The 26463-nt window shown below is 47.5% G+C and overlaps 1 protein-coding gene across 6 annotated transcripts; it reads left to right on the top strand.

Moving 5' to 3' along the window:
- The first annotated feature begins 653 nt into the window (after positions 1–653).
- On the top strand, positions 654–26091 carry LOC104012377 (cystine/glutamate transporter). 6 transcript variants are annotated; one of them, XM_087764248.1, is made up of 17 exons: positions 2514–2609; positions 6332–6477; positions 7142–7263; positions 8284–8325; positions 8445–8524; positions 8993–11342; positions 14079–14205; positions 14948–15063; positions 15748–15873; positions 18299–18398; positions 18488–18532; positions 18719–18842; positions 19160–19263; positions 21049–21145; positions 21949–22098; positions 24856–25030; positions 25952–26091. In XM_087764248.1, the coding sequence occupies exons 6-17, from the start codon at positions 11147–11149 to the stop codon at positions 26014–26016; spliced, it is 1425 nt and encodes a 474-aa protein (XP_087620374.1). In that variant the 5' UTR covers positions 2514–2609; positions 6332–6477; positions 7142–7263; positions 8284–8325; positions 8445–8524; positions 8993–11146; the 3' UTR covers positions 26017–26091. The 6 variants fall into 6 exon arrangements, 5 of the variants coding, with proteins under 5 accessions (XP_009463024.1, XP_087620374.1, XP_087620378.1 ...); XM_087764252.1 differs by lacking the exons at positions 2514–2609; positions 6332–6477; positions 7142–7263 and having other exon boundaries at positions 8118–8325; positions 8993–9179; positions 11075–11342; XM_087764249.1 differs by lacking the exons at positions 2514–2609; positions 6332–6477; positions 7142–7263 and having other exon boundaries at positions 8118–8325; positions 8993–10393; positions 11075–11342.
- The last annotated feature ends 372 nt before the right edge of the window (positions 26092–26463 follow it).

Raw genomic sequence — 26463 nt, 5'->3', positions numbered from 1 at the left:
TAGCTGCCAAAAGAGAGGAGATTCCCTGTAAACACAGCAAATCAAAATAGTGCCACAAGGCTGCACAGGTCTTGCCCTTTCCACAGCACTCCCATGGCCAGGCATTAAAAACACAAGCTGGCAGGCATAGGCTCTGGGGTTTTCAGGAGCCATCGTAAACCTGGGGGTCCATTGTATCTGTGCTTGCTGTGACATCTGTGTAAGACAACTCGCATCAAAGCGAAACAAGGAAGGAGAATGTACGTATTTGCATTGCTGTTGCACACTCAGAGCTTGGCCAAGGTCTGTGCTATCTTCATGCTCAACAAGTTCTTGCTCTGAAGAACCTACAACAAGGCAGGAATAAAAATGGCCCTGGCTACTACTTGCTTTGCAGAGATAAATACTTGGTGGCACTGAAAACGAAGCCTTTAGTGACAAGGCCATCTTTCCCTGCAGGTGGAAGCAGTCTGGGAGAAAGGACTGAGACATACTGCATTTGAAGAGCTCCCAGAAAAGCCTGTCAATTACATATTTCGGGACGTGTACCCTTATACCAATAACCTAAATAGTTACGCCTAAGAAGGCCAGCAACGTGGTACAACAGGGACATACTGTTTGCGCTCCAGTGCCAAATCTACACCCCTCGTCTGTGTTCCAATGTCTCCGGCGTGTGCTGTACAACAAGTCCTTTCTCTCATAGATAGGGACGCATTTCCTGTGGTTTGTCCTCCAGTGCCTATTTTTCAGCTTTTCCTGCCGAGGGGACACAAGCCTCCAGTGATGCCATCAGCTGGAAGCGAGTGAGCAGCCGCGGCGAGCCCGTGTCGCCCCAAGCTTGTCCGTGTTGGCTCCGCAGCCCCGGCGGCGTGTGCCAGGCGTTGTGCAGCTGCAGGGCTCAGCGCCAGCGGCGAGGTCTCTGCTTGCGCCGCAGAATGCCTGATTCAGCAGCAAAATCCCCGAGCTGCCTCCAAGCCCTCCTGGAAAAACCATCTGCAGGCATCCTGCTTGGGTGGGAACATCCAGTGCTGGACGCGCCTGCCAGCTCGCCCCGTCTGCTGCACAGCGTGCGGCTCCCCGGGGACGGGGCAGCCCCCGAAGGCTTCACCTCGAGTGTCCCGGGCTCCTTGCGGCTTGAGGGCGCGAATGAAACACAAGGGTTTGTGTTACTCTTTCCTTCCTTTCTTGCCCTGAAGGTCTAACCCAAAGCCCACTGAAACCTGTGGAAAGACTCACATTGGCTTTCCTGCGTCTTGGGACTGAAATTGCTCCTTGCTTCTCTGTCAGCCACACATCTGTAGTGTTCTGCTAGTGCCTTTTTTAAATTAGATTTCCTAGGATAAACCAAAAAGAATATAGGGGGTGAGGGGGAAAAAACACAATAAACCCTTTCCTTCATCTAAAACAGCAGTAATTAATTGGATGGGGAGGGATGAGATAGTTACAGGGATTGCCTGAATGCAGTGGCCTGGTATCCTCTGTACCTGGTGCTGAGTGGCCACAAAAGCATCTTAAGTAGAACTAATATTAAATGCGTCTGGGATAATCTCTTAGTACAGTTCCAACTGTCTTCTCTCTGTTGATATGCAGGATATGTTGCGTCTTCTTTCTGGAAGTGCTTTATGGAAGTACAGCAAGAGGCTAGATGTGTTTTGTGTGTCTGCACGGTCGCACAGCATATGGCACATTGGTCTGGGGCTGAATGAAATGCACTGTTTGATCTGGAATGGAAACTTTTTCCCAGCTTTTTGCACCAAACTTGTGTTAGGGTGCCTGGCAGGTGGTGGCCAAAGTGACAGCAGGAGAGGGCAGCTGTTTGACAACCTTGGCCATGATGGGTGAGTCCAGCCAGCAACACTGACCATCACCTCCCTCTTTGTTTGTCCCCGTGCCTCTCCAGGGCTCAGCACCGATGGGCCAGGTCAGCTGTAAGCAGGGGTCTGTGCCTGGGTGGAAAGCGGCTGGCAGGGATTGGCATCTCCTGCTGGTTGTGGTGAGGTCTAGGGATGCTCAGCATCACCGCTGGCTGAAAGCAAGCACTCTTGGTGGCCCAGAGGTCCAATTCTGAACAGGGCTGAGGAGTATTCCTGACATCTAGTTAACTCATCCTGGCTGATCATGCGTCAGTCCCAAGCTTTGACAAGTGCAGAAGCCCAAAGCTGTGGCCAGAGGCCTTGTATCTCTGAAAAGCCATCTTTGCGTGGCAGGGGAGGCCCAAGGGGTTCACCGGCACCGTGACAGGGAACGAGGGCTTGGCCCCGGCTGTGCAGTTGCTCCCCTTGGAAGCATTTTTCCGTCTCTGGAAGCAGCGCCTCAGCTGGTGCAGATTGTGCTGGTCCCAGTGACATGTGGAGGCTGTTACATGCTTACATCAATCACAGCATGCCAGTTTATTTTCTTTCTACTTAGCTGTTTTGTAATGCCTTCCCAATTCAATTGCTAATATTTTTCATAATTACATTTGAGCAGCTGCATCCGTCTGGAATTTGTACAGATGTCCTGAATTTTGCAATGTTCTCACTCGCACGGGGCACCGCTCACAAACCACTTGCTCTCTGCAAAGGATCCTGCAAGCTAGCCAGAATTGCTGATAGTGCCGCAGTCCCTGCCAGAGCAGTGAGCTTCCTCAGGTAAACAGCCTCCTCATCCCACCTCTGTCAGGCGAGCAGTAGTCACCCTGCAGTCTTCCTGTTCTCCTTGTCTTAGGTGGCAAGTCTGCTGGGGACAGAAACAAGAAGCGGGTTGAATTGCCAGTGTCCGCACAGCAAGTACCCCCAAGACAGAGCTGTGTGGAGAGGACAGGGGCCAGGGATATCCTGGCCACTATTGTTTTAAGGCACCCAGGAGAGGAGCTGAATTCAGGTCTTCCATGTTCAGGATGGCAGCTCCTCGGTGCTGGCCATAGTAACCCCAAATCCCAGCGTCTAACGTGGCTACGGCCCCATCCTGCAACAGAAGGTCCTCCCTTCCTCTCTCCACGCATATGCTGTGTCCCTGCTGAGCCACAGCGACAAGGAAAAAAACCACGTGGTGTTTCTTCCTTTGAGCGGCCGGCAGTAGAGCCTTGCTGGGCTGCCCTGGCCCGGTGCTCAGTGCTGTGCACAAAGGAAACCTCCTTCTGAGATGCCCTGCAGCGCTCAGATTTGCCTCTGAAGCAGGAGACGCAGTGACCTCTATTTCAACATGCATAATCGGAATTATAGTTCCTGCCCCTCCAGTGATGCAGGTCTTTATTCGACCTGACTGGGGTCTGTAACCTCTGCTGGCTGCAGGTTCTCCCAGCTGCCGGCATGCTGTGTGAAATGCTGTTTATATTTCCTTCTATTCATGCTAACCTTACCTGCCACGAATGATGCAATCATGCGGACAAGAAGAGATCATAGGGAGGTTCAAAGTCCAGTATGGAAAAAGGAGAGATAGAAACAAACAAACAAACAAAGACCGAAAAATAGAGTTTCCAAGGCCGGAGGTCATTTGGGTGTGGGGCTCAGGGGACATCAGAGACATGCTGGAGCCTCCAGGTTGAGGGGGAATATCCACTTGGTGCCTTTCACTTGCCTGTAGCTACCTGTGTTTAAGCCATCACAGCATGCAGCTGTGTTGAGTCCGCTGACTTCAGGGAAACCTGAAGTGAAGTGAGTCTCTGGGGGCTGGTGGAACCCTGGTTGCTGGAGAGGGAGGGGTGGCAAGGACCATCACCAAAGGCAAGTACAAGCTTATCTGTTCAGGGAGACACGAGGTTGAGCTCCTGCAGGTCTCAAGAGTGGTAGATGATATGGCTGTGGGTGACAGCCACAAGTGGTGGCTTGGGATGTTCAGGGCGGACATGGGGCGAAGTTTCTTCCCAGTATGGTGGTGCAGCACTGGAACAGGTTACCCAGAGAGGTTAGGGACTCTCTGACCTTGAGGGGTTTTAAGACTCGGCTAGACAAAGCCATGGCTGGTCTGAGCTACTGTTGGCAACAGTCCTGCTTCTTATGGGAGGCAGGATCAGAGGCACCCAGAAGTCCTTCCCAGCAGACACTTCTATGACTGTCCTTGTGTTGACTTACCTTCTCAGTGAGTGTGTTGATCTGGTTTTGTTGACATGCTCGTTCCTAGAATCTGATTCTCACTGAACACGAGTGAAAATGGGAGGTGGCCTGTACGTTACCTGAAAAAACATGCATGTTGGGTTTTTGGTTAGTTTCTGGTGCCACCCTTCAGGCTCTGGGAAATCTGGCAGGGGCTGCGCACTCACCCCTGTGGTGACATGGTGCCAGATGTCACCCCGTAGCAAGCTCTATAGATGCAGTTATTGGGATAAGACTCCTCCTTGTGATCAGGAGCCTAATGGCTCTTCAGCACATATTTCTGCTATGTCTTTGCACTTCAGCTTCTGCTGCAGGTATAAAGGGCTGCAGCTAGTGAGGGCTTGGGGAGTCCAGTGCCAGATGTTAATTCCCTCAGCTTTTCTAAACCATGAGACGTAATAATGTGTTTCTGCTTCACTGCAGGCACAAAACAGGACCTTTGGGGGATTCGTGTGCACAACTGGAGATACTCCTTTCAGACCAGGGGTTAAAACTCTGCCCAAGCTGCTCCCAGCACGGAGCACGCTCCCCTCCCCTCCGACAACTGCCACCCTTAACTAAACCTTCTCCCACTCCCATGCCCCACCAAGACCCTTGTCTGGCAGCTGCCAGCACAGCCCATACCCACGGATGGGCTAGAGAGGCCCTGTAGATACCGGCAGGGATGACCGTTTTCCTTCTGGCCGGAGGGTTTGCTGTCTTTTTACAAGGCACTGCTCCCTGTTACCTGGGACAGGCCACCAGGAACTCTGGACATGCATTCCTGTGTTGTCTCACGGGGGATGAGGTAGCGGTTCTGGTCAGAGAAAGCCCTCCTTGTCCCCCTTCCCTCCATCAGAGACATGGGCAATGGTGAACAATTAATCTGAAACTCTGTGTAGTAAAATATAAATCCCCATAGCCTGAGAAATTTTGGATAAGAGCCAGAAAGGGTTAGCAAGGAAACATGTTCCCTCTGGCATAATTGTATATTTGGCTTATAGTTTAATAAATGAGTAACAGCTGAGCAGAGAGGCCAAAAAGGAGAGAGTCCCCACACCCTGAGGTATGTTCAAGGTAAAGTTTGGGCTGCATGCGAGTCAGGTACTGGAGTGGGCATTTAGCACAAAATACTGAGGATTAACTATGAATTAGACTGCTACGTAGTCAGTGAGTGGCTAATGCAGGCATTTTTTTAATGTTTTAATGTTTAAATTTTGTTTTGAATTCCCTGAAGGCAGGAAGAGAAGGAACAAACCCAGGCACTCTGGTTGAGCCTTAGAGGAGCTGGAGGCCTGGGGTGATAAATCAGCAGCATTGCAGTGAGATTAAGGGGGAAACTAGGGTAATATATGAGGCAATATGGAAAGAGAAGTTTTATTACTACAGTCAGCTCTGAAAGGATTCAGTTCCAGATGGTTAAGTGGGGGTAGATCAGGAACCCCCATCGGATGGGGCCCAACATCTGCCACTAGCAGAAGCAGAAGAGGGTTTCCTCTGCATGGAGAAAGGGTTTCACCTGGAGAGTGCTGTCTCCATACAAAGATAAAATAGCTTTCACTAGTGGAGAATTTCTTCTTTGTGAGGAAAGCTGGTGATAGGCATGGCCATTTTGGCATTTCTCTCCATTCAGGAAATGTGTCTTGTTCTCTGGGAAGGCTTTGGGATTAGTTTGCTGCTCAAAAGCAAATGCACCAGGTGGTTCCGGGTGATGGTGCTGTTGGCCTAACATTGATGGCTATATCTGCCTTAATAAAGCCCCCCACTGTAGCAGCTCCACAGACCGACAGCCCCAGGGATGGGTGGCAGTTTAGCACCCGCTACACCGTGATGGGGACCTGTGTTCCCCAGGGAGTGGCTTGAAGCTGTTAAACTTGTTTCTGATAAATCTCCAAGCAGTGGCTAAGATGCAATAATGTCTTTTATAGCTCTCAGCCAGGGCAAGAGGTAAAACAAAGACCTGGTTCATGGAGCAATTTCTCCTGCAAGAGCGAGGGCTGTTGGCACTGCCCAGCTCCACATCAAAGGCAGGCTAACTGTTGGACCACAGCACTGATGCAGCACGACAAATTGCTGGGAGGAAGGGGGGTGTTGCTTTCTTATGGGATTTTTTTTATTATTATTATTTGAAATGGTTAAGAAGAATTCGCATTTGGGGAAATTTTGGCCATACTTTGCTACAGCATTAGACTTCTCTGTTGGGTCTCTTCTGCTAGAAATGTTTAGATTTGTTTTTGTTTGTGTTCTGTCTTATGCAGCTAAGAAAACAGTTTCAAATAGGACAAATTGTCTTGTTCCAGGGAGGAGGTCTGATCTGGAGAGTGAAAACAGCTTGCTACTTGGAGAGCCATCCACAAAATAACAAAGCTCTAAGGACAGTTCCCTACACTGCGCCCCACAAGAGGAACTATAGAGCCAAGATGTTGGCCTTGGGAAGCACTGCTATGTGAGACAGTCTCCTTGTTAAGTGGCTTTTTTTCCTAGGATTTACGTGCCCCAGTGCCTGGTCCTCTGGGTGCCGCTCCTTTGGGTACGATTGGCAGGGAGGCAAGTGCCTGGGGTATTCCCTTCTCCTGCTTGTAAGAAAGGGGAATCGTGTTAGTTTGTTTCACAGGGATGCTGGTGCACCTTTCTGATAGTCTTTAATAGCTGGTGCTGTAGAAGAGCAGCTGAGTTTATTTTAATCAGGTGTGCGTTTCTCCCATATTTGCGTTTTGTGTGTCACTGGCAATATAAAAGGTAGAAATGCTCATGAAAAAGCCAATGTTCCTGCACAGCATTCGTGGAAAATCAGTTCTGGATGCACAGAAGTGTGAGTTTCTTGTGGCAGTTGGATGGGGGGTTATACTCGGATGTTTAGAAAAGTGAGATGACATCATATGATCTGTACATCTTGTGAAAATGAATCAGCGCTACTATTATTAAAATATCGCCACTTTTAATGCTGCTTTGGCAGACTGGTCGTAATGAAGAATTTTAAACTTGGTGTAAGATATAAATCCTGGTAGGAAGGAACTCTAAAAGCAACAGGGATTTTGCTGCTTGAAAACCAGACTCAGTTTAGTCCAATTTCTAGCCAAAAAACCAAAGTGTGGATTCAACACTTCTAGGTTCTCAATTAAAAGGTCATCATCAAGAGGTCCAGACTCACCACATCATCAGTCTGTTTTCCAGAAAATGTCACTCTTGTCCAAAGGACAACTGGAAGTGCCTAAATGAGATGATAAAAGTGGTAAGTGTGACCTGAGCCAAGAACCATTTTGCTGTCAAAGCTTAAAAAAAAATTTTCATTAAGAAAGAAGTGTTAGAAAACGGCAGTCTTTTGATAGACAGCTCATGAGACTAAATTGGTGAAACTCTGTAGAAAGAGGAGCTGGTGGAAATTATTCTTATGTTTACACCTGAGGCAATCACCCTGGATTTATTACTACATCTTGGGCTGAGTCTGATTTATTAACTACTGTCCACTTAGGTTTCTTATCCAGGGTGGTAAACCAGCTGTAGAAAGCTGAAAAGAAGTTGAACTGCATGTCTTGTCTTTTCAGCCTGTTTCTTGTGTTCATTTTGGTCTATAAACAAACACCTCCCAGGTCTCCTAAATAGATTTTCTGATTGAGTTCCCAGAACAGACCACCACCAGTCTCATTAAAGCTTATTTATGCTACTTTCATGCATGAATAAAAAAGCTCCAATTCACTGCTGATTTTATTTAGTTAGATCCTGTGCCTTGTGGTGGACATTGAATTGGAGTGACGTTTTTGGCACCAAAAAAAAAAAAAACCAGCAGGACTGTGGAGAACAGTTTGATGCCTGCGTCTTTTGCAGTACGAAAAGGAAGGGGTTAACCTGTTCTTGGCTGTGTGGTATTGATTGAGGCCCATACAAAGAAAATACAGCTGTAAATAGTTAGGAGTATTCCCTAGTAGCTCTTTTTTGGGTTTGTTTTGGTTTTGTTTTGGGGGGGGGGGGCAAGTCATTGACCTGGGACTCTGGAGGTACGATTTGTTTCCCAGGGATGCCATCCGCGTCTTGTGCGATAGGAGGAGGAAGGTCGCTCGTTGCTTTAGGTCTCAGCTCCCCAGCTGAGAATGATGCTTTCTCCCTCCCCTACTTTTTCTAACTTGCTTGTTTATATCGCTAGCTTTTCAGCAGAGTAACATCTACTCTGCCTGTGTGCTGATCACGATGGGTCCTGCTCTCAGCTGGGGCCTCTAGACACCACCACGAATAACAAATATGACTTTCCCTTTAGGCTTCTCTCCTTCATCTCCATCTATGCTGCAGTGCCTGTGAGGTAAGACTAACAGCTAAAATAAAATAAAAAAAAAAAAAAGGAATCAGTAAAGATGAAGAACAAGGGAGTAAAGATCCAGCAGGTGTGAAAAGTTGTGAAATGGTTTTGTTTTTCTCCAGTCCTGCTGGCTGATGATCTCATGCAAAGGTACCGCATTTTGGAAGGAGAAGGATTTCAGCCTGTCCTTTAAGTCAAAAGGGTAAACAAAAAGCAGCTTTGTATGTTTCCTTTGTGCTAAGCACATTGTGAATATTCTTAAGCATTGCCACAAGGATTAACATCTCTGCATTTTAATGTGCCTGGTGCTGGAATGTAGCTGGAAAGCAGAGCAGGCAGGAACGGTCTCTCCAGGCGGTGGGCTCTGCTAGGTGTCTCTTTGAAGTGCTATTCAATAGCTTTCTGTAACTCTTTCTCCCCCCCACCCCTCCTTTTTCCCCCCCTCCTTCAACAACTTCTGGAACAAATCCTGACAGATTTCACCTTTCTGAAATTTACTGGACTGTTTTATTTCCAAAAACTTTTGCATGTCAGTAGTATTAAAAAAAGAAAAAAAGCATGTGGACAAAAGTATGGAGTTTGGTATTTACTTTGGATCATTAACCTGGTCTGTAAATTTGATTTGATCTCTCCTTTTTTTGTTCCTCCCCCCCTCTTTGTGTAATTTCAGAGCCCGCAAAGAGACGCCGTCTTTTGCTGCTTCGGGATCCCAGCAAGAAATGGGAGTCTGATGGATTGTAAATGCCCCTGCTTTGTTTAAAACCCAGCCAAACAGATAAGTGCCCTTTTAATTATCTCACAACGGCATTTTAGACGTAGCTGTGCACAACATCGCTCTTCAGTTCGGTTTCAATTCGGTGAGCCCTCCGTGCTTCACCATTGCAAATGAATGCTCTGCGGTTCTCCTTTCGGCTGACAAATACCAGATGATATCGGTATTTCTCGTGAGCTAATTAATTAGTGTCTGAGGGAACTGCAGCTGATGGCTCGGGAAGCTCCCGGTGGTGTTTCCATGCCCCTCTGGAGCCACCGTCTCCAGCAGCCCTGTGAGGTTTTGGGACTCTGAGGAGCAGCTCTGCGAGACCAGACGAGGCTGATGTGACCCATCTGAGTCTTAAGGAGCCCTCCGGGACTCATTAGAGGTTTAATAACTAAACTTGGCTGGTTTGATTGAGAAGATGCTTGTGTAGGCTTGGCGTGATCTCAGAGAAACCAGCTAACGCTGCTGGCAGGAGAGGGGGGTTTCTGCATATGCTATTCATATGTGTGCGGAGAAAGTGATAACCCCTGCTTCTTCCTGCCGGTTTCCAGGTGGGAAAATAGCCAGGGACAGGGGAGAGAAGCCCTTAGTTATACTGAGTTTATACAGAGCATACAAAGAGGGACTGTGGGCGAGTGGTAACAAGAATTGTCGCCTCAAAGTTATGGGGACATTTATATCTGTGGATGGCAAATACAGACTGTCAAGAAAATAATTTCTGGCTGCTTAGATCTGCTTCTATAGGTGACCGCTGCCTGCTCGTGGACACACCACTGCAATTATTAAGTAACTTAAGAAATCCATAAAATATGGTCTCATGTACAGTGTAACTTTGCAACAGTATACAGCCATGGGGCTGGGGCAAATATTCACTATGCCTGCAATTTACTGCATTAGAATAATGACAAAACCACTAAAGCCGAGCATGTGAGCATTGGAGGGGATGTGTGACGGGACGGGGGACAGGAGCCAAATTATCTACTCCAAACCCATCTTGGCTGCGCTATCAGGGTTAATTAGCAGTGTAAAATGTCTGTCTTGCTGTTAGGAAAACTACAAACAGGTTTGCTACAGCAAATTAGACTGTAGTAACTGATGTGAATTCGTCTTACCTGCCTAAGCAGAAGGTGAGTTTTGTGGTGAAGGCGCCAGCCTAGGACTGAGAGAGAGACTGGAGAGAGAAGACAGTGAAGTAGGACGTTACTGCAGCACGAGAGAACTGGATCTAGACCAACTCATGTGATCCCTGGAGTCTCTGAAGTTCCCTCTTTTCTAGGAAAAAACTTCACTCCTGCTGTTATTACCAAGAAAGTTTGTATATTAATAGAAGAAATGACATGTCTGATATTAATGACTATGCTCTGTCTTACAATTGTAAACAGTACTTATTCCTGACTCTTCAATACTCTGATAGCAAAAAGGCTTGACAGTTCATTAAGAAATGCTGATAAAATGAAGCCCTAGTGAGAAAATCAGGGTTTGTTCATTCAGCAAGGCTGGATAGGAAGTTAAAAAAGCTTAAATCATCTGTGTACCCCCACTAACAGAGCTATTTGCTCCTCAAAAAAAAAAAAAAAGAAATTTTAACTTCAGAGATCCTCAAGGTCTTGATTATTAGGTTTGCAACTTGAAATCTGCTTTCTGCCAGCATGCTGATATCATTGTTCTCCCAAATTAGGTCCCATTAAATTAACCCTAACTTGGCCAGTTTCAGTCTGGGCATCAAAGCTGAATTTGGAAATCATATCCTGAAGTGCGGCATGCAACTTGCAATGCTCTGTGCTCCTTGGCAGAAGAGACAGAAAGCACAGTCCCTCTCAGGAGCTGTACTGATGTGAGAGATGATACTGAGTGTGTTATATGCACCTGTGGTTTGGCTGGTGCATCCAGCACCTGAGGCGAACAGATTCAAGGGATCTTGACAGGTTCCTGCAAAAAATCTTGTCCAGAAAAGAAGACCCCTGAATCCCTAACACTTTCCTCGTCTTACAGGTGAGCCTTGAAGACACTTGGGAGACCGAAGCTCCTGAATGCATGACCTTCCCCTGGGATTAGAAGAAAGCCATGGGAAAAGACAAGAAAGAGGAGGAGGCCGTCTTTCTGAGGAAAAAGATAACTTTGCTGCGGGCTTTCTCGCTCCTCATCGGCAGCATGGTTGGCAGTGGCATCTTTATCTCCCCAAAAGGAGTACTGAAAAACTCCGGCAGTGTGGGTTTCTCCCTGGTTGTCTGGTTTGCCTGTGGGCTTCTCTCAATGTTTGGTGAGTGGTGAGGTTTGTCAGCCTTTGCTTAAGCACTTGGGAGGTGAAGGGAGCCAGCACATTTTTACGTGTAGAAAGTTGGGAGAAGAATAAACCAAAAATTCCCTGTTCCTACTGCAACAGAAACAAAGGTTTAACAAGCCTGGGGAGGGGTCACCAGGTGTCGGTAGTTCAAATTATTCCCCCAGGGTGATTGAGAAAATCCCAGCACTTATGGTCTGTGAATATGAAATCACGTGCAAGTCCAGGGCAGAGGAGTGACGATGACTGCAGATGGAGATAGCAGGGTCTCTGCCAGGAAAGCTGGGAGAAAATGGATGGACTCATTCCATAAGGTGGAAGGGAGGTGTAGGCATCTAAAAGGCACTTGTGAGTCTGAGGGCTGTGCAGAGCTTTTCATAGACACTGTGAAAGGGGCAAGAAGTGACAGTCTTAATATGCCATAAGGGATCCCCTTTCTGTCGGTGAGGATAGAGAAGCACTAGAGCAGATTGTCTGGGGAGCTGCAAAATATCCACCAGCCAGGGGTGGGTGTCTGGGTGTCTGTCAGAAATGGTTTGGATACGTCTGATGCTGCCTGGGAGCAGGAGACGGAGCGAATCAGTTCAGCCCTGCTTTCTGTGCGTTACCCTTGGCTTGGTTTCTGGCACTTAATACCAGTTTTTTCTCACAAAGGGTTGTCTTTTTGATGACAGATTCATTCTAGTTCTTCTGAAATAATGTAGCTCTTAAAGTTACAATGGATAAGACGTATGGCTTTTAGTTTTCCTGCATTAACAGTATGAAATCATCATCTCAGAAATGCTCTAAAGGTGCTTTTAGGAGAACTGCAAGGTCTCTCAGCTCTGGGGAGAAATCTCACGTTTATTTCAGTGGGTGACTTTGAAGTTCTTCTTCTGTCATAACAGAAAAAAAAAACAAGAAAGGAGAAATACTCCATGTGGAAAAAAAATACTTTGGCACTGAGACATGTACACGCAAGTTTAGAAATTGAGACATTCAATTGTTAATATGGCAACAAGTGTGGTGCTTGCTCTTAGCGTATGCATGCCAATATTTGACGTTGCAGCATATGTGTGGTTGTTTGGTGAATGACATACTTTTGCTTAAAGAAAATCTTAAAATATAATGTGAGCACGGTGTTTCTTTTAAATAATAACGCAATAAATGATATGTGTGGGCTGATCACATACCCCAAGTTCTGCATTTGGAAAGGTTTCTCTCTGTGTTGCATCCTTTGATAGACTCTGCTAGAAGGGCCATGGGAGTCACTTTATCAAGTTATTGTGTTTTGTAGCCAAATTTGTTGGTTTGCTCTTCTTGAGCTTGATGACCTCCCCTGATCATTTCTCTGACACTTTTTTGCAGTACATTAAAAAGGCCTGCTTTCTTTTATGCTTTTTTCCTTTCAAGTATGGCATTTATATGAGTCCCATAGCATGAGTTCAGCAAAGCACTTAAATGCAAACTTGAAGCATGTAAAGAGACCCACTGGAATAAATGAGACGAGGTGTCTGCCTATATTTGACACTTTGAACAGGGATTCTGCCAACAGAGAGGCAGGAAAAATTGAGGTCCTCACCATCAGCATGACCTGAATATGGCACTATCGCCACGGGACTTGGAGGCATGGCCATGTCACCACTGGGTTCCTTTGTGGTCTCCCTTCACAGCCTCCTGAGCCGGCCAAAGAAGTAGATAGCACAGCTAGAGATGTTCTTACCCCACACGGTCACATCCCAACAGCGCTCAGCCCCATTGCAAGAAGAGTTTTGCTCAAAGAAGTGAAGTGTTTTATGATTTCTGTTGGTGAGCAAAGGATGTTTAACCTAGCAAGTGAATCCAGTGTAGGCAGGGCTTAAGATTCGTACTTAGACACGTTCAAATGGCATGATGAATTGCTCTGTAGAGAAAACACAGACGGGATTTTTTTTGGCACAGGCAGAGGCATAAAGATTTCTATCCATTTGCCTGAAAGTTTTAAGCTGTCTTCCCTGGCACACCTCTCCCAGGGTTTCTCGTTGTGCCCCGGCACAGGGAGGCACAGAGGCGCTTGCCAAGGCAGGAGCAGGCAGTCCCCAGGTCTGCTCGTACATGAACACCTGGGAAGAGACAGACTGAGCCTCTCATGTGGGCGCTTCCCTTGCTCTGCACCATCGGGGCGGTGTTCGCCTCCGGTGGCAGGTCTTCCCTCCCAGAGGAGATGCCCTTCCACGTCCTCTGTCCGGTGTCTTCGAACGAAGGAAGGGATCTATGTGGAGATGCAAGATAAGGACACAGGAGCATGGTCTGTGATCAAAAACATGATTGAAATGACCAGTTCAGCCACTGCCTGTCAGCTGAGCTGCTGTAACTGCCTTGTAAGCACCATTTCACCAGTCCAACTGTGAGGAGAAGTGAGAACCCAAACCTCCAGCATGTTTTTCAAAGGAAACCTCTTGTCGCTTAGTGCAACATTTCTATCGCACACCTTTCAGCATAACTTCCATGGAAAACTTGTATCATTAACCAGAAAATAGGGACTTTCTTTCTGACAGAAAAGTCAATTACTTCAAAATTTACTTCAAAACACTGTAGCACACAAAAATAGGGAAGAGTGGTTCTGCTAAACCCCTTTTTCTTCCTCTAATTCACTACTTATTTTAAACAGATTCATTCAATCCCTGAAAAGTCACACAGAAAAGAGAAAATCCATGGGATAATTTACTTAGTGCATTTCTACCTGAACTTTTCCAGGTGCCTTGTGTTATGCAGAGCTTGGAACAAGAATCACCAAGTCTGGAGGACATTATATCTACATTTTGGAGACATTAGGGCCTCTGCCAAGTTTCTTGTTTCTGTGGGCAGAGTTTTTTGCTATCAGGTAAGAGATTTTGTTTGCCTTTTGCTGGATGTTGTGACAATTTAAAAAAACAAAAATTACAGTGCCAGGTAACAGTCTGGGGAGTTTGTGAAGGAAAGAGTAGAAACAATCTGAACAACTTTTAAAGACTTTCAGTGATAAAGGGAAGAAGGCATAAGGAGTAAATAGTTACACATGTTCAATATGATCTGCACTTGAAGAATCTCTCTCTTCTTCCCTGGCAGCTGGTATCCTCCCAGAGCCATGGTATTTTTCAGACACCTACAACAGATGCCAGATTTATTTCAGATCTTCTGTTTTCACAGTGAAACTTTTTCGGTTTTTCCTGTGGAGACAACTTTCTGGCTTAGCCCTAAGTTAAATAATATTTTAGAAAATTGTAAATGACTTCTTTCTTAACTTTTAAAAAGAAAGTCCTCACCTCTCAATAACCTGTGTCCTTCATGTAAGCTGAGATGAAGCAGGACATATGAACCACACTGCATTGTTCAGTATGATTAGTCTCAACTTTTGCTTTCCAGTTGGGAATTAATCTTTTTGCAGCATGTGATTTTTAACCCATTTATTTGAGAAAAACCTATGAAAAAGACTCTACGGGAATTCACTGTCTGCATGGGAGAGCAGGATTAAGCTGGGTGGGGCAACTTCCCTCCCCCCCCCTCCCGAGTTTTGTGCAGTTTTACATCATGCCATTTTTCGTCTGTCCGCAGACCACAGTTTGTTCTTGGTTCTCCCCCCCCAGGCCTGCCAACAGTGCTGTGGTTTCTTTGGCATTTGGACGCTACATGCTGGAGCCATTTTTTGCCCCCTGTGCAGCCCCTGTGCCTGCTGTGAAGCTTGTGTCTCTCCTGGGGTACTGTAAGTAGTAACTTTTACAGGACTGCCGATCTCGGAGCCTCTCTGCCCCAGACCAGGGGCACTTACGGGGTGTTATCTCCTGGGATAACTGTGAGATCAAGGCCCCGTCTTACCTCCTTGGCCACCCAAAACTTCCTGATCCAAGGTGCTGGTTTGGGGCCACTCTATTCTCCAAGAAGGGGAATGGGCCTCCCTGTTGACCAGCTGGAGCCCTAGTGGGGGGGATTGTGCCAAGTACGGCGGTAGAAACTCTTCATGTATAATTGTACAAATGCCACCTGGGTTAAGGGTGTAAGGCTCAAGGTTTTGGACTCCTCGCCTGGTGCACCCAGCCTGTGAAGCTGTCCTGCCTGCTCCGGGCTGGTGTGTGCTGGGACAAGGGAGCACTGTGAAGGAGGCTGCTGAGACATCCCTGCAAACTCATGCCTTGCCCCCAGGCAGGCGTGGATCGCCCAACAGGAACCAGGCTCCTGGTCCCTCTTAGGAGCATAACTCAGCTCCCCCTTCAAACGCTGTACACTGGGCCACACCTGTAATGTTTTCTGACATATCTCACCTTGAGCATCCTCTCTGTAAAGATGCAGCCTTCTCCCTGGCATCCCTCGAGCAGGGAGCGCTGCTATATTTTTTTCCTGCATGCGTCAAGCATGGGCTACAGCTGCAGTGGTGTGGTCTCCTCTCCAGACATGGTCCTCACCCTCAATTCCTGGAGCGTCACCTGGAGTGCCCGGCTGCAGATGGCTCTCTCCATCGTCAAACTCCTGGCTCTTGCACTCATCATTGTGCCAGGGATGATGCTGCTGGCTCAGGGTAGGTGTGCTGCTGCATGGCTGAGGGAGGGTGCTCGGCATGCCCGCCTGTCACGGCCTTTGTCGGTCCCTAGTGACAAGTGTGGTACTCCTTTAGCTGGCAGGAGCTTTCTCTGCCTATGTGCTGGATGTGAATTAGCTGGGAGCTGAGACCAGGGCAGTTGACACTAAGCTGCATCATTGCACTGGCTGATGCAACTGGCTCAGCTGCGCTTTCTCCAAAATGGAGCGAGGCTCAGTGCCTGAGGCTGTGTGAGCCTACCCAGGGTCATACAGGCACCTTCCCCTGCAGATGGTCTTTCTTTGGTGTCAGACTTGCCTGTTTTCAGCGTGGCTTGAAATCCTTCCAAAGCAGCACAGATTTGATGGACATCAGGGATGTGTGACAGCATCCCATGGTGACCCGAGCCAGTCACAGCTGTGTAATGAGTTACTAACCCTCAGCTGAGCCCTGGTAACTGCATCGTTAACCTTTCCGTGGCTTAAGCTAATGTTTTTTACCTCCTAATTGAGATGGGCAGTAACTTAGTAAATTTACAATGGACTCGTGTGGGATTGCACACTCGCATCCAGAGTCGGGGAAAAAAAACCTACCAGTAGTATCTTCTGGGAATGATACAAGAGCATTGGCTTTAATCCAAGCCTCAGTTTATAGAAAAGCTCAAGGCATTCCCACTCAAGGGATGAAGCCTGCTCCCTCTTCATGCTATTACCTTCCTCTGCAGAGAAAACAACACAGGCAGTAGGCTCCACGTTCATGTTTCTTTCTGATGTCTGGAGCTGGCTCCTTTGAACATGCAAAGATCCCCTCCGGCTGGCAGCACTTCTGAACTGAAGGACTGCCCTGCAGCCAGAAATCCTGAGCCATTATTGTTAGGAATGCCTTCAAATGACAATCTGGAACCTTGGCACACGTCCTCAGCGAGGAGGATAAGTGCCGGTGACATCTGGAGGGAGAATTCACCCAGAGACCCCAATATGACAGGTTGTATTTAATGTGACTCATGGGGGACTGTAAATCACTCATTAATGTATTGCAGACAATAAATCCTTTTTATGCACCATCACTTACCAGCAGTCATTTTAGAACATAAAAAGACTACCCCAATAGGCCCGCTCCGATATTTTGTTTTGGTTTTCTTCAAATCTATTTTCTCTTTGACTTGTTTTTTTGTGTTTAAAAATCGGTTTTGTGCTTTTAAATCAGTTTGCCTGATTCCCCTGCCTTATTCCACTTGTTTTGGTTACACTCTTGTCCCTTCCTCTGCCATTACCTTCCTTTTGGCCTAGGTTTGTTTTAGAGACTTGCTGGGCCAGTGTTTCAAACCCAAATGCCCAAATCTCATCACAGAGTTCCTTGCAGAGTCGCCTCCGTAGAAGTGGCCTGACTTTCTCCACAGGATCTGTGCCATTTCATCCCTTTCCTGGTGAAGCCCAACTAGGCAAGCTCCGCATCTTTTACTTTTAATGAGACTTTGATATGGAGAACTGAATATAGATGTGGAACCAAACCTTGGGCCATCTGGATTTGAAAATGTTGAACATACAACTCCTTTTGACTGTGTTTTTTATTCGTTTTCCTCTGAATGAGAGGCCATTAGGTGTTTCTCCCTCCCCTAGGTTTTTTTGGAGTTTGATAAAATGTGGTTTGTATCTAAAATCTTGACACTGATGTTGTTGTTGTTATTTCAAGCAGAGAACTTTTAGGAAAATTGGGGGAGCTGGTAAAACGGGATCTCTATCTGAGCCACCTCTACTTTTTAATTTTATTTGCTTTGCCCTCTGTGTCCTCAGTTCCTCCTCCTGCGGGCGAGCCACGGTGGCTGGCAAGGGCGGCGGGCAGGGAGCATGCCCAGAGCTGGGGGCCAGGCTGGCGGTTCCCGCTGCCTCCTCCGCCCCGGTTCCCATGCTCCAGCCAGCGTGGGGCTGGGGTCACTGCTCCCGCAGCGGGATCAGGAGGGAGCACAGCGAGAGCCGAATTAGCCGCCTCGCTGGCTGCACCACATCAAAGAGGAGTGTGCGTTCAGCTGCTCAGGGGGCTGGGGCGGGAAGAGGGGCATCAACCCGGCAAATTAATTTTAGGCCTAAAGAAAGAACAGGACATCTTGTGTCCTCTCGTCTCCACGATCTCCCATTCCCACAGCAAGTTCTGTCTGAAACAGAACCAGCCGCTGCCGTTGCCCTTCCTGAAACGTCTCCTGTAGCTGGACAGGGGACGGATTTGTTCTGTCACTGTTAGTGAAGTAAACGTGTCAGCCCAGCACTGCAAATTAAAGCAATGAAACAAATCTGAATACCTGGCTCCAAGGAAGTCACAAGCACTCTTCCCAGGTCTGGGCAAGAGGTACAAGGGGCGTTATCCCGCGGGAAGGAAGCTCGTCTCTGGCGTTTCCCTGCTTCATGTCCGTTGTCTCTCTCTTCTGCAGGCCACACTGAAAACTTCCAGGACGCTTTTGACAGACAGTCGCTTGTTTTGGATAAGCTGCCCCTGGCTTTTTATGCAGGCATGTTCGCATATTCAGGCTGGTAGGTGTGACGGGAGGGCACTTCATAGGCAGCAGACTGGTGTCTGAGACATGGCTCAAACTCTCTCCCTGTCTCTTCCCACCGTGCAGGTTTCAGACCAGCTTTGTGCGTGAAGAGTTGGTCAGACCTGAACGGTAAGGCTGGGAAGAAGTTCTCTTGGGTTACCAGCCTCTGGGGTACTGCGGCTTTCCCAAACGCAGTATGGGAGGAAATAATTTGTGGGTTCACCTAACCAATGCCAGCTGCAATCTGTAGTAATACTGTGCATAACAAGCGATAACAGCTTGTTCTTTGTGTGTCTCTCTTCCCCTTTCTTGCAGAAATATCCCCCTGGCTGTCATCGTGTCTGTGATCACGGTAATTGTGGGGTACATGCTCACCAACATCTCCTATTACACGGTCCTGGGAACACAAGATGTTCTGGCTTCTCCTGCTGTGGCTGTGGTGAGTTGCCAGCCCTACCGTTATCTTTCTTCAGTGTGGTCAGCTTATGCTGAAGGGGTGGTCATGGCAAGTGTTTCAGAGAAGGTTTTCCTATAAAATGCCTTATTGCTTTGTCATTTCTCTGGATTATTGGGCAACAGTAAATTCTTCTAGTCTTGCCTGAAAGGTTATGAAAAATAACCTGCAGATGACAGTAGAAAAGGCAAGATTTATGAGTTATATTTTACTCCTTTGGTGGAGGAAGGTTTCTTTCTTTTGAACCTGGTGTTGTCTAGAGATCACCACATGTTCCTAAAGTCACGCTTTCTCTCCTCCAGAGCTTTGTGCAGCGAGCCTTCAAAAGCCTGATCTCTGTGGTCCCTGTCCTTGTAGCACTGTCCTGCTTTGGAACCATGAATGGAGGAATCTTCACGTTTTCGAGGTCACGTCCCTAAGAATTTATTACTCTTTTGGCTTACTGAATCGGAGGGAAGCACCAGTGACCTGTGCAACTGCCCACTCACGTGATGGCATTTTAGCCACTCTTGTGGGAAAAATAAGGCCTTTGACTCCCAGGATGTCACCTACAGGATGATCCCTCTTGTCTATTTCTGGCCAGTCCAGACTTTGGTATCTAGGGCTGGTCACAAACAAAGATTTTTACCTTTCCCCCCCACCCTTCAGTTTAAATCCGCAGTTTAAAGTGAAATGTCAATGTTTCTGGTGAACTAGAGGCTTTGTTGACGTTGGCAGCTGCTCAGTGAGACCGGGTCTTCTTTTGCTGGGTTCACCCAGCTGCTCTGCTGCAGGGCACGGGGTCCCTCTGTTGCGAGGATCTCTGGCCAAAGGCAAACCCTCCCTCGAGGACTTTGCTTTGAGGTCAGTGAAATGTTATTGGGGACAGGCTATTCCTAAAGCAATAGTCAAGGCTCAACAAGTCTTGTTGTAGCAATAAGAAAAGCTTTGTTCCATGGAAAAATTATTTTGCCAGCTTCACTGGCTGCTACACTGTATGTCCTTATGGGAGCCTTGAAATTAGAGAGGAGGGCAGAACTCACGGAGAAGCACGTTGTGCTGGTCCCAAGGAGCTGAGCAAACTCTCTGGAGCCAGTTCTGTTTCACAGCTTTGATTGCAAAAGGAAAAATCAGTTCATATGAAAGGGATGTTTCATAGCATGAAAGCTCATGAGTTATTTGATCCACTACCCTGAAGTCCTGTATTAAATACAGGTGCAGAGAATCTGCCCTGTTAGCTCCTCTAGATAGTGGTTTTCTTTGAGGATGAGGAGTCCCTGGACAGCACAGAGGTTCTGCGTGTCCCTATCGCCTTTCTCTCCCCCATCCTGGCACCATTAACATTATCTCTGCAGAAGGGCCATATAAACAGTGATGGGGCCTCCCTGGCTGCTGGCCAACCACACCCCTGCAAAACCACAGAGACAGCGATAAAACCAGTTTTACACTCATGCCCCAGCTGCTTTGGGCCCTGCTCCAGCCCAGCTGATGCTCTGGCATGGTTTGTTTGTGGACATTAAATTTATAAAATTGGCTGCAATGCCTTCTCCTTAATTGCCCTTTCATGAGTCAAAGGCGGGATGGAGGCAAGGAGCTTTCTGCTGTTATGTGTGTAGCTGGCCTCTCGGCAGTACGCCAAAATATATTTTCCAACAGCTGGCCAGAGGATTGAAAATCCTCTATTATTTGAGGAAATTGCACTTGATTTTTAAGAAAAATATATATATTCACATATTTTTATATAAAAATATAGGCATCAAGACTGACAATCCCCTTTCATAAACTCACCAGCCTCTTTTATAAAGAATTGAAGTTTGTGACCCCTCCGCTTCCTACTGGAAAGATTAACCCCTTCTCTGATGGCAAGAAACTTTCATGCTTCTGTTTCCAGCCTGAACTCATTCATGGTCTCTTTGGACTTGCCCAAAGGTCTTTGCTAACAGGCCACCCAAGGGGATGCTGCCAGTGGTCCTGCTGGTGGGTTCTGCGCTGCGTTGAACTAACTGGTCCTGGGAGAGCTATGGGAATTTAACACTGTTTTTTTCTTCCAAATGCCCCAAAAGTGTAGCTAAAGGCAGAACTGTGGCCTTGAATAGCAGACCTGTGCTGGCAGGGGAGTGCCTTGTGGCCTCAGGTCAGTCCAGAGACTGATCTTCTCATTTCTAGTCTGGATGTGGGATGCTAATGCATGGGGCTCCCTGTCTTTTCCTAGGACTCTGTTTGTGGCTTCCAGGGAAGGACAGTGGCCTCCTCTGTTCTCCATGATCCACATTCGAAGGCATACACCCCTTCCCGCTGTCATGTTAATGGTAAGGAGATCTGGCTGTGTGACGTGCGTTGTTCTTGCAGTCTTGGCTTTCTTGCGAAGCCTGGAGAAGCTGAGGAGTTTTAAAGGGTGCTGAGACACTAAGTCAGCCTCCAAAAAATAAAAAAGGTGGAACACTGGAAATGGCGGCAAAGTATTGAGTCCCCTTGTGCCAGCAGTGGTATCCAAACCCACTACCTTGAAGTTCCTGCCTTATAACCTTGGACACCTTTTTAAAAAGTAGTGTCCCTACCATCTGCCACAGTTGCTGCTTGATATTGTCCTATGAAAACACCTCTGCCAGGCTTTGGCTATTTGAAAAACTGAAATTCCCAGGTGTGGTAGAAATGCAGGGAATGAGCATTTGCAGAGATGCTCTCAGTTTTGGTTTGCCTTTTTTTCCAGCAGTGGTCCAGCTCCATCCTAACTGTGCAGCAGTGCCTCTTGCAGCTTGGCTGACCTGCTAAAAACTTAGCAGGTACCTTTGTAGGTAACCTTTGTACGGGCAGCACAGGCTTCTGGATCATGTATGTTTTAATTGCCCTGCCTAGGACATAAAGCATCAAAGATGCTGTTGATCTTGAAAGGATTGCTCCTTTCTGTAGCACATCGTAATAGTGCGTTTAGGCCTTTTGCCTTCAGTTTGTGACACTGTTTTGTAAAGCGCTCTGACCTCTGAAATGTTGGGGCTGTGAAGCAGCTGCCTGTGATCGCAGGGGGGCTGGAGGCGGTGATCCATATTACCCTTTCTAGTCCGAGAACCGTAGTAAGGCTTTAATGACTGTGTTTCATCTTCACAATGCTCAGTTCCCTTTGGTTACTGCCATGGTGTGTATCGGAGATATCTACCATCTAATGAACTTCTTCAGCTTTTCCCGATGGCTCTTCATAGGATTAGCCACCCTTGGGCTCATTGTCCATCGCCACCGTCACCCGGAGCTGCACAGCCCGTTCAAGGTAACACATGGCCTGTATCTAACAGCCAGGAACACGCAGGCTTGTCACTTCTCTCTCTTATTTGCTAATAATTAGAGCATGACATGGCCATGATTGCCTTTAGGCTCTAAGGGCTCTCGATCCCTATTGCTTGGTAAGGCATGTAGGGAGCCTGCAAGAAGGCACTCTTGCCTGGATGTTATTTCAGTGGTAGGTAAGTCTCAGGTCAAGCTGAGAAGCAGAAGGGCATCAGGCTTGGGGGAAAAGAGCATGGCTGGAGGGACACTGGGAGCAAACCTGACTTAGGAGAATTATCTCCTGGCATAAATATATTGTATAGTGTAAAGACGCTTGTGTGCAAATATTGCTGCTGCAGGCACTGAGGATGTGCACAGCATGTGCATGCATACCACAAAGTGTTTTGTTCAGCAGTCAGCTAGCAGCAGCTAATGGCCGATGCAGTGTGTGGCCCTGTAGAGAAGGTCCTGCCCTCCTGCCCCAGGCAGAGGGAGGCGAGCGGCTTTGTGAGCTTCCAGCCGTGTGTGACCTTTGTGGGCTGCCTGTTGTACCAGGAGCCCAGGCGGCCGGTGGGGTTTGAGGAGCTGCCTGACACAGGCAGTGTCCAGACTTCTCCCATGCTGGTTTCCAACCAGTGCTGCTGGTGCACCCCTTGTTTTTCTGGTTGCTGGTGGGACAAGTTTGCAGGCGAGTGCAGGATTTACTGCGCAGGCACCGCCCTGTGTGTGCACCTGCAAAGCTCCGGCACATTCGGGCTGGGGACCGTAAGCAGTGAGAGGCATTAAAAATGGGCAAAGGGAAGGAGGGAAGCAAGGGAATTCAATTCCCCCTCCTCAATGGGAAGTTGGAGGATGCTTTGTCCTCTTGTGCCTTTCCTTAGCCTCCAGCTGGGCCCCTCCAGTGGCTATGTGCTGGGTGCTGTGATCCTGCTCATGGGGAGCAGTCGGTCCCCTCACATCCAAGCTGGAGTTGGTGCTGGAGCAGCTTTCTTGCACTCGGGTCACCTTTCCCACTGCCAGGTAATGTGCAGAAGATGTTTGGCTGGGGCGGTGCTGGAGGCGTGCACAGTTTGTTCCTCTCTCCGGTCGTGTCTGCACGGTGCTGCCAGCCAGCTCCTGGGGAGGCGAGGAGACCTCCAAGGCCACAGGGACCGGGCAGGCGATCAGCAACAAGCTCAGGGGACAGAAATGCTTCCCGCAGCTCCCAGGGCTCCTCCCCGAGCCACGCAAGGCCTGATGCGAAGTTTGGGGTGATTTGTCTTCTCAGTCTTTTCTGGAGACAGCGTGTTTAGCAGAGACCTTAAAGCTTCCCAGTTTGTTGGCTGGCTGCACTCGTGTACCCACCCAGAACCAGACTTTAAATAAGTTTTGTTGTCTTCTTTTAAACCACACTTCTCAGGGGAAGTTTATTAGTGGATAGCACTGGTAATGTTTTTGGCTGCTGAGATTTTACCCCATTTTGGTTTAGACAGAGATTTAGGCTTTTTAACGGTTCCTAAAGGCAGATTAAGTGAGGGAGCGAAATTCTGGGGGTTTGTTCAGTTTGGTTGATTTTTTTTTTCCTCCCTTCTCCCTAGTTTTTATAACCACTTCAGACTCGAAGCCCAGTTATCTGCAAGAGAGAAGGGCTGCACGCAGGTGGTGTGGGCATGTGCTGCACTCTAGTGGCCACAGCCAGGTCGTCTTCTCCCGCTAGCTTGTGGAGAGCAAATCATAAAATAGATGGGATTGTGCTGGTACTTCTCCCCTATAGCATTTTGAGTTAAAATTGGTGAGAAAACACCGGTAAGAGGAGGAAGCAGTCCTCTCACATACCTCTCGAGCAGATGTGCAGCGTGAGTGCGTGCAGATAGGAGAGGCTGGCAGGGGATGCTCTGGCTGGAAAGACAGCAAGAGCACGTAAGTTTGGTGGCTGGATGGCTGCCATCACTAGAGCAACTGATGTCTTCCAGCTCAGCATGATCAGTATCCAAAATAAGATCTCTGTTACTGGAAAAGAGATTGTGATCCTAGGTGAGACCAGCAGCTCCTTCATTCTATCAGCTATGGCAAGGAGTAACTTGGCTGAGGTTGAATCCAAAGACTAAGGGAATGTTTCACAGGTTTATTATTTATTGCAGTCTTCCAATTTACTCTCCAAATAACCCAGATGAATTGGCTCATCCAACAGGGTAAGGCTGAAGTGCTGACTGCTTCTTTGGTCTTTCATCAGGGTGTCATTGAAACTCATGTTCTTGATGCAGGTGCTACGGAAATAGGGAGCCTGGTTTATCCTGTTTTGGCCACTGTAAGTCTCAGGCAAGCTGGAAGCAGGTCAAAATGTTATAACCAAAGAACAGTTTGTTTCAAAGCACTGCTTCTACTCTTGGCTTCAGATTTTCCACCAGCGATTGCCACAGGTGGCAAATAGGTACGTGTGCGTGTGCATGCACAGGTGCAATACATTCGGAGAGCAGTGGGGTATAGGTGACTTCTCCCCCTGCTTGGCTTGCCGTTGCGAGTGAGGTGAGGCTTATATTAGGAAGGAGGTATGCACCTCACAGGGCACACTGGGCTCCAAGGGTGGTACGAGTCAATTTTTATTCTATGCATCCTACTTGTTCACAACTGATTGTACAGAAACAGTGTGCAGGACAGATATGATTTTTCTCATCTTCTTTGAGATGGAGAAGTGAATACGGTGTGTGCTGGCACGTATGGAGGCTGATTTGCTACAGCCATCAGTTTTGCCTGAGAGAATCGTCTGTGCTCTTTTCCCCAGGTTCCCCTGGTCGTTCCTGTCTCTTTTACCATCATCTGCCTCTTCACTGTGGCAATGTCTTTCTACTCAGACCCTGTGAACATTAGCATCGGATGCACCATGGTTTTAAGTGGTTTTCCAGTCTACTACCTCATAATCCATAGGCAAATGTCAAGTCGCTGCCGTAGCCCATTTTGTAAGTATGTGTTTGAGTTTCAGTATTGTGAACCTTAACACGCTCAGGGATGGGGATGTTAGTTTGTTCCCAGGGCTCATCTCTAATGGAGCAAATTGCTCCATGACCCACAGACCTCATGAAACCTAAATCATGACCCCTGCCACCCCTTCAATGGCTTTCCCAAGACGCAGCCTCCGCAGCCGAAGAGACGAGGGGTAGGCTGTGCTGCGGGTGGTTGGCAGCCGGGCACGGGCTGTGTCTGCCTGGCTTGTGAATGTACTGATAAGCCAGCCTCGTGCTTGGGTTTAGAAAAGACAGGGCTGAGGTCTACCAATGGGAGGAACCAAGAGGGTTGCTTTCACTACCCAACCCTGGTTTCTACTAAACTTTATCAGACCTTCGGGATCACTGCCTCTCAGTCAAATTTGGCTGACACTGAGCAACAAGATCAAAAGTTAGGATGGAGGGACTGACTGGCAGACACTGTAACCCTGTGCACAAGTGCACTTGCTGAAAGGCTGGGGAGAGGACTGGTAGGAGAAGATGGTGCCATCTGCGGGCTACCTGTTTGGTGAAGAGGCCAGAATGGTTCTGGGCACAGATGTGGGTGTGTAAATGAAATACGTCTCCACCCCATATAATGTCTAGTACAGATTTCCTTTGCGAGTAGCCCTGGTGGCACAATGATTTACTCAGAAACAAGAGCCCAGTTTTGAGTTTAATTTATAATTTCAGTTATGAATCTTGTTTTCTTTTGATTTGATGTTGGGCCGAGGTGTATCAGTAACCAGTGAACAGAAGAAAACATACAGCAAGAAAGGAAACAGCTACAGTGATATGCTAACACAAAGTGCTCCAGCCATCAGTGCTGATGCTCTGATTTTCAGCCATGTCTCAAGATTTCCTCCGAACTAAACTTCCTTTTTATCCCCCTTTCAGATTATCTTACACACAAACTACAGTTACTGCTGGAAGTAGTCCAACAAGAAATCAAGACGTACTGAGAAAACCATCAGAACTTACAGGAGAAGATAAAATCTACTTATTCCGTTTCCAATACCTTTGATCTTACCAAAAGCAGGTCATGCTCTTATTCTTTTAATCACTGCAAATGAGGATGAGCCTGAGCCAAAACCTTGCTGCAAGTGTTCCTAAGCTTGCCAGTTGGGATTGGGATGAGCGTGTCACATCTCCTTCTGCCCTTTTCTTTTTTAGCAGAACAACCTAGTTCTCTGAAATGAGCTTGCTTTACCTGCAGAGTGTCTTTGAAACCAAGATCCTAATTTTGCAGCCTAGCCCAGTCCTCAGTAAAATCGTGTGTGTATATACACACACACTATTTTTTACTTTTGTAACTTGGCAAATAGAGAAAGGGAGCATGTTGCAGAACTTAGTCCGATACATGGAAGCCAAATGTGGGTTTCAAACTGAAGCATTGTAGTAGCCACGCT

This window comes from Nipponia nippon, unplaced genomic scaffold, assembly GCF_047370975.1.
Source record: "Nipponia nippon isolate SJK-2023a ecotype South Korea unplaced genomic scaffold, ASM4737097v1 scaffold_3, whole genome shotgun sequence".
Lineage (NCBI taxonomy): Eukaryota > Metazoa > Chordata > Aves > Pelecaniformes > Threskiornithidae > Nipponia > Nipponia nippon.
This window is presented reverse-complemented; position numbering and strand designations above follow the sequence as displayed.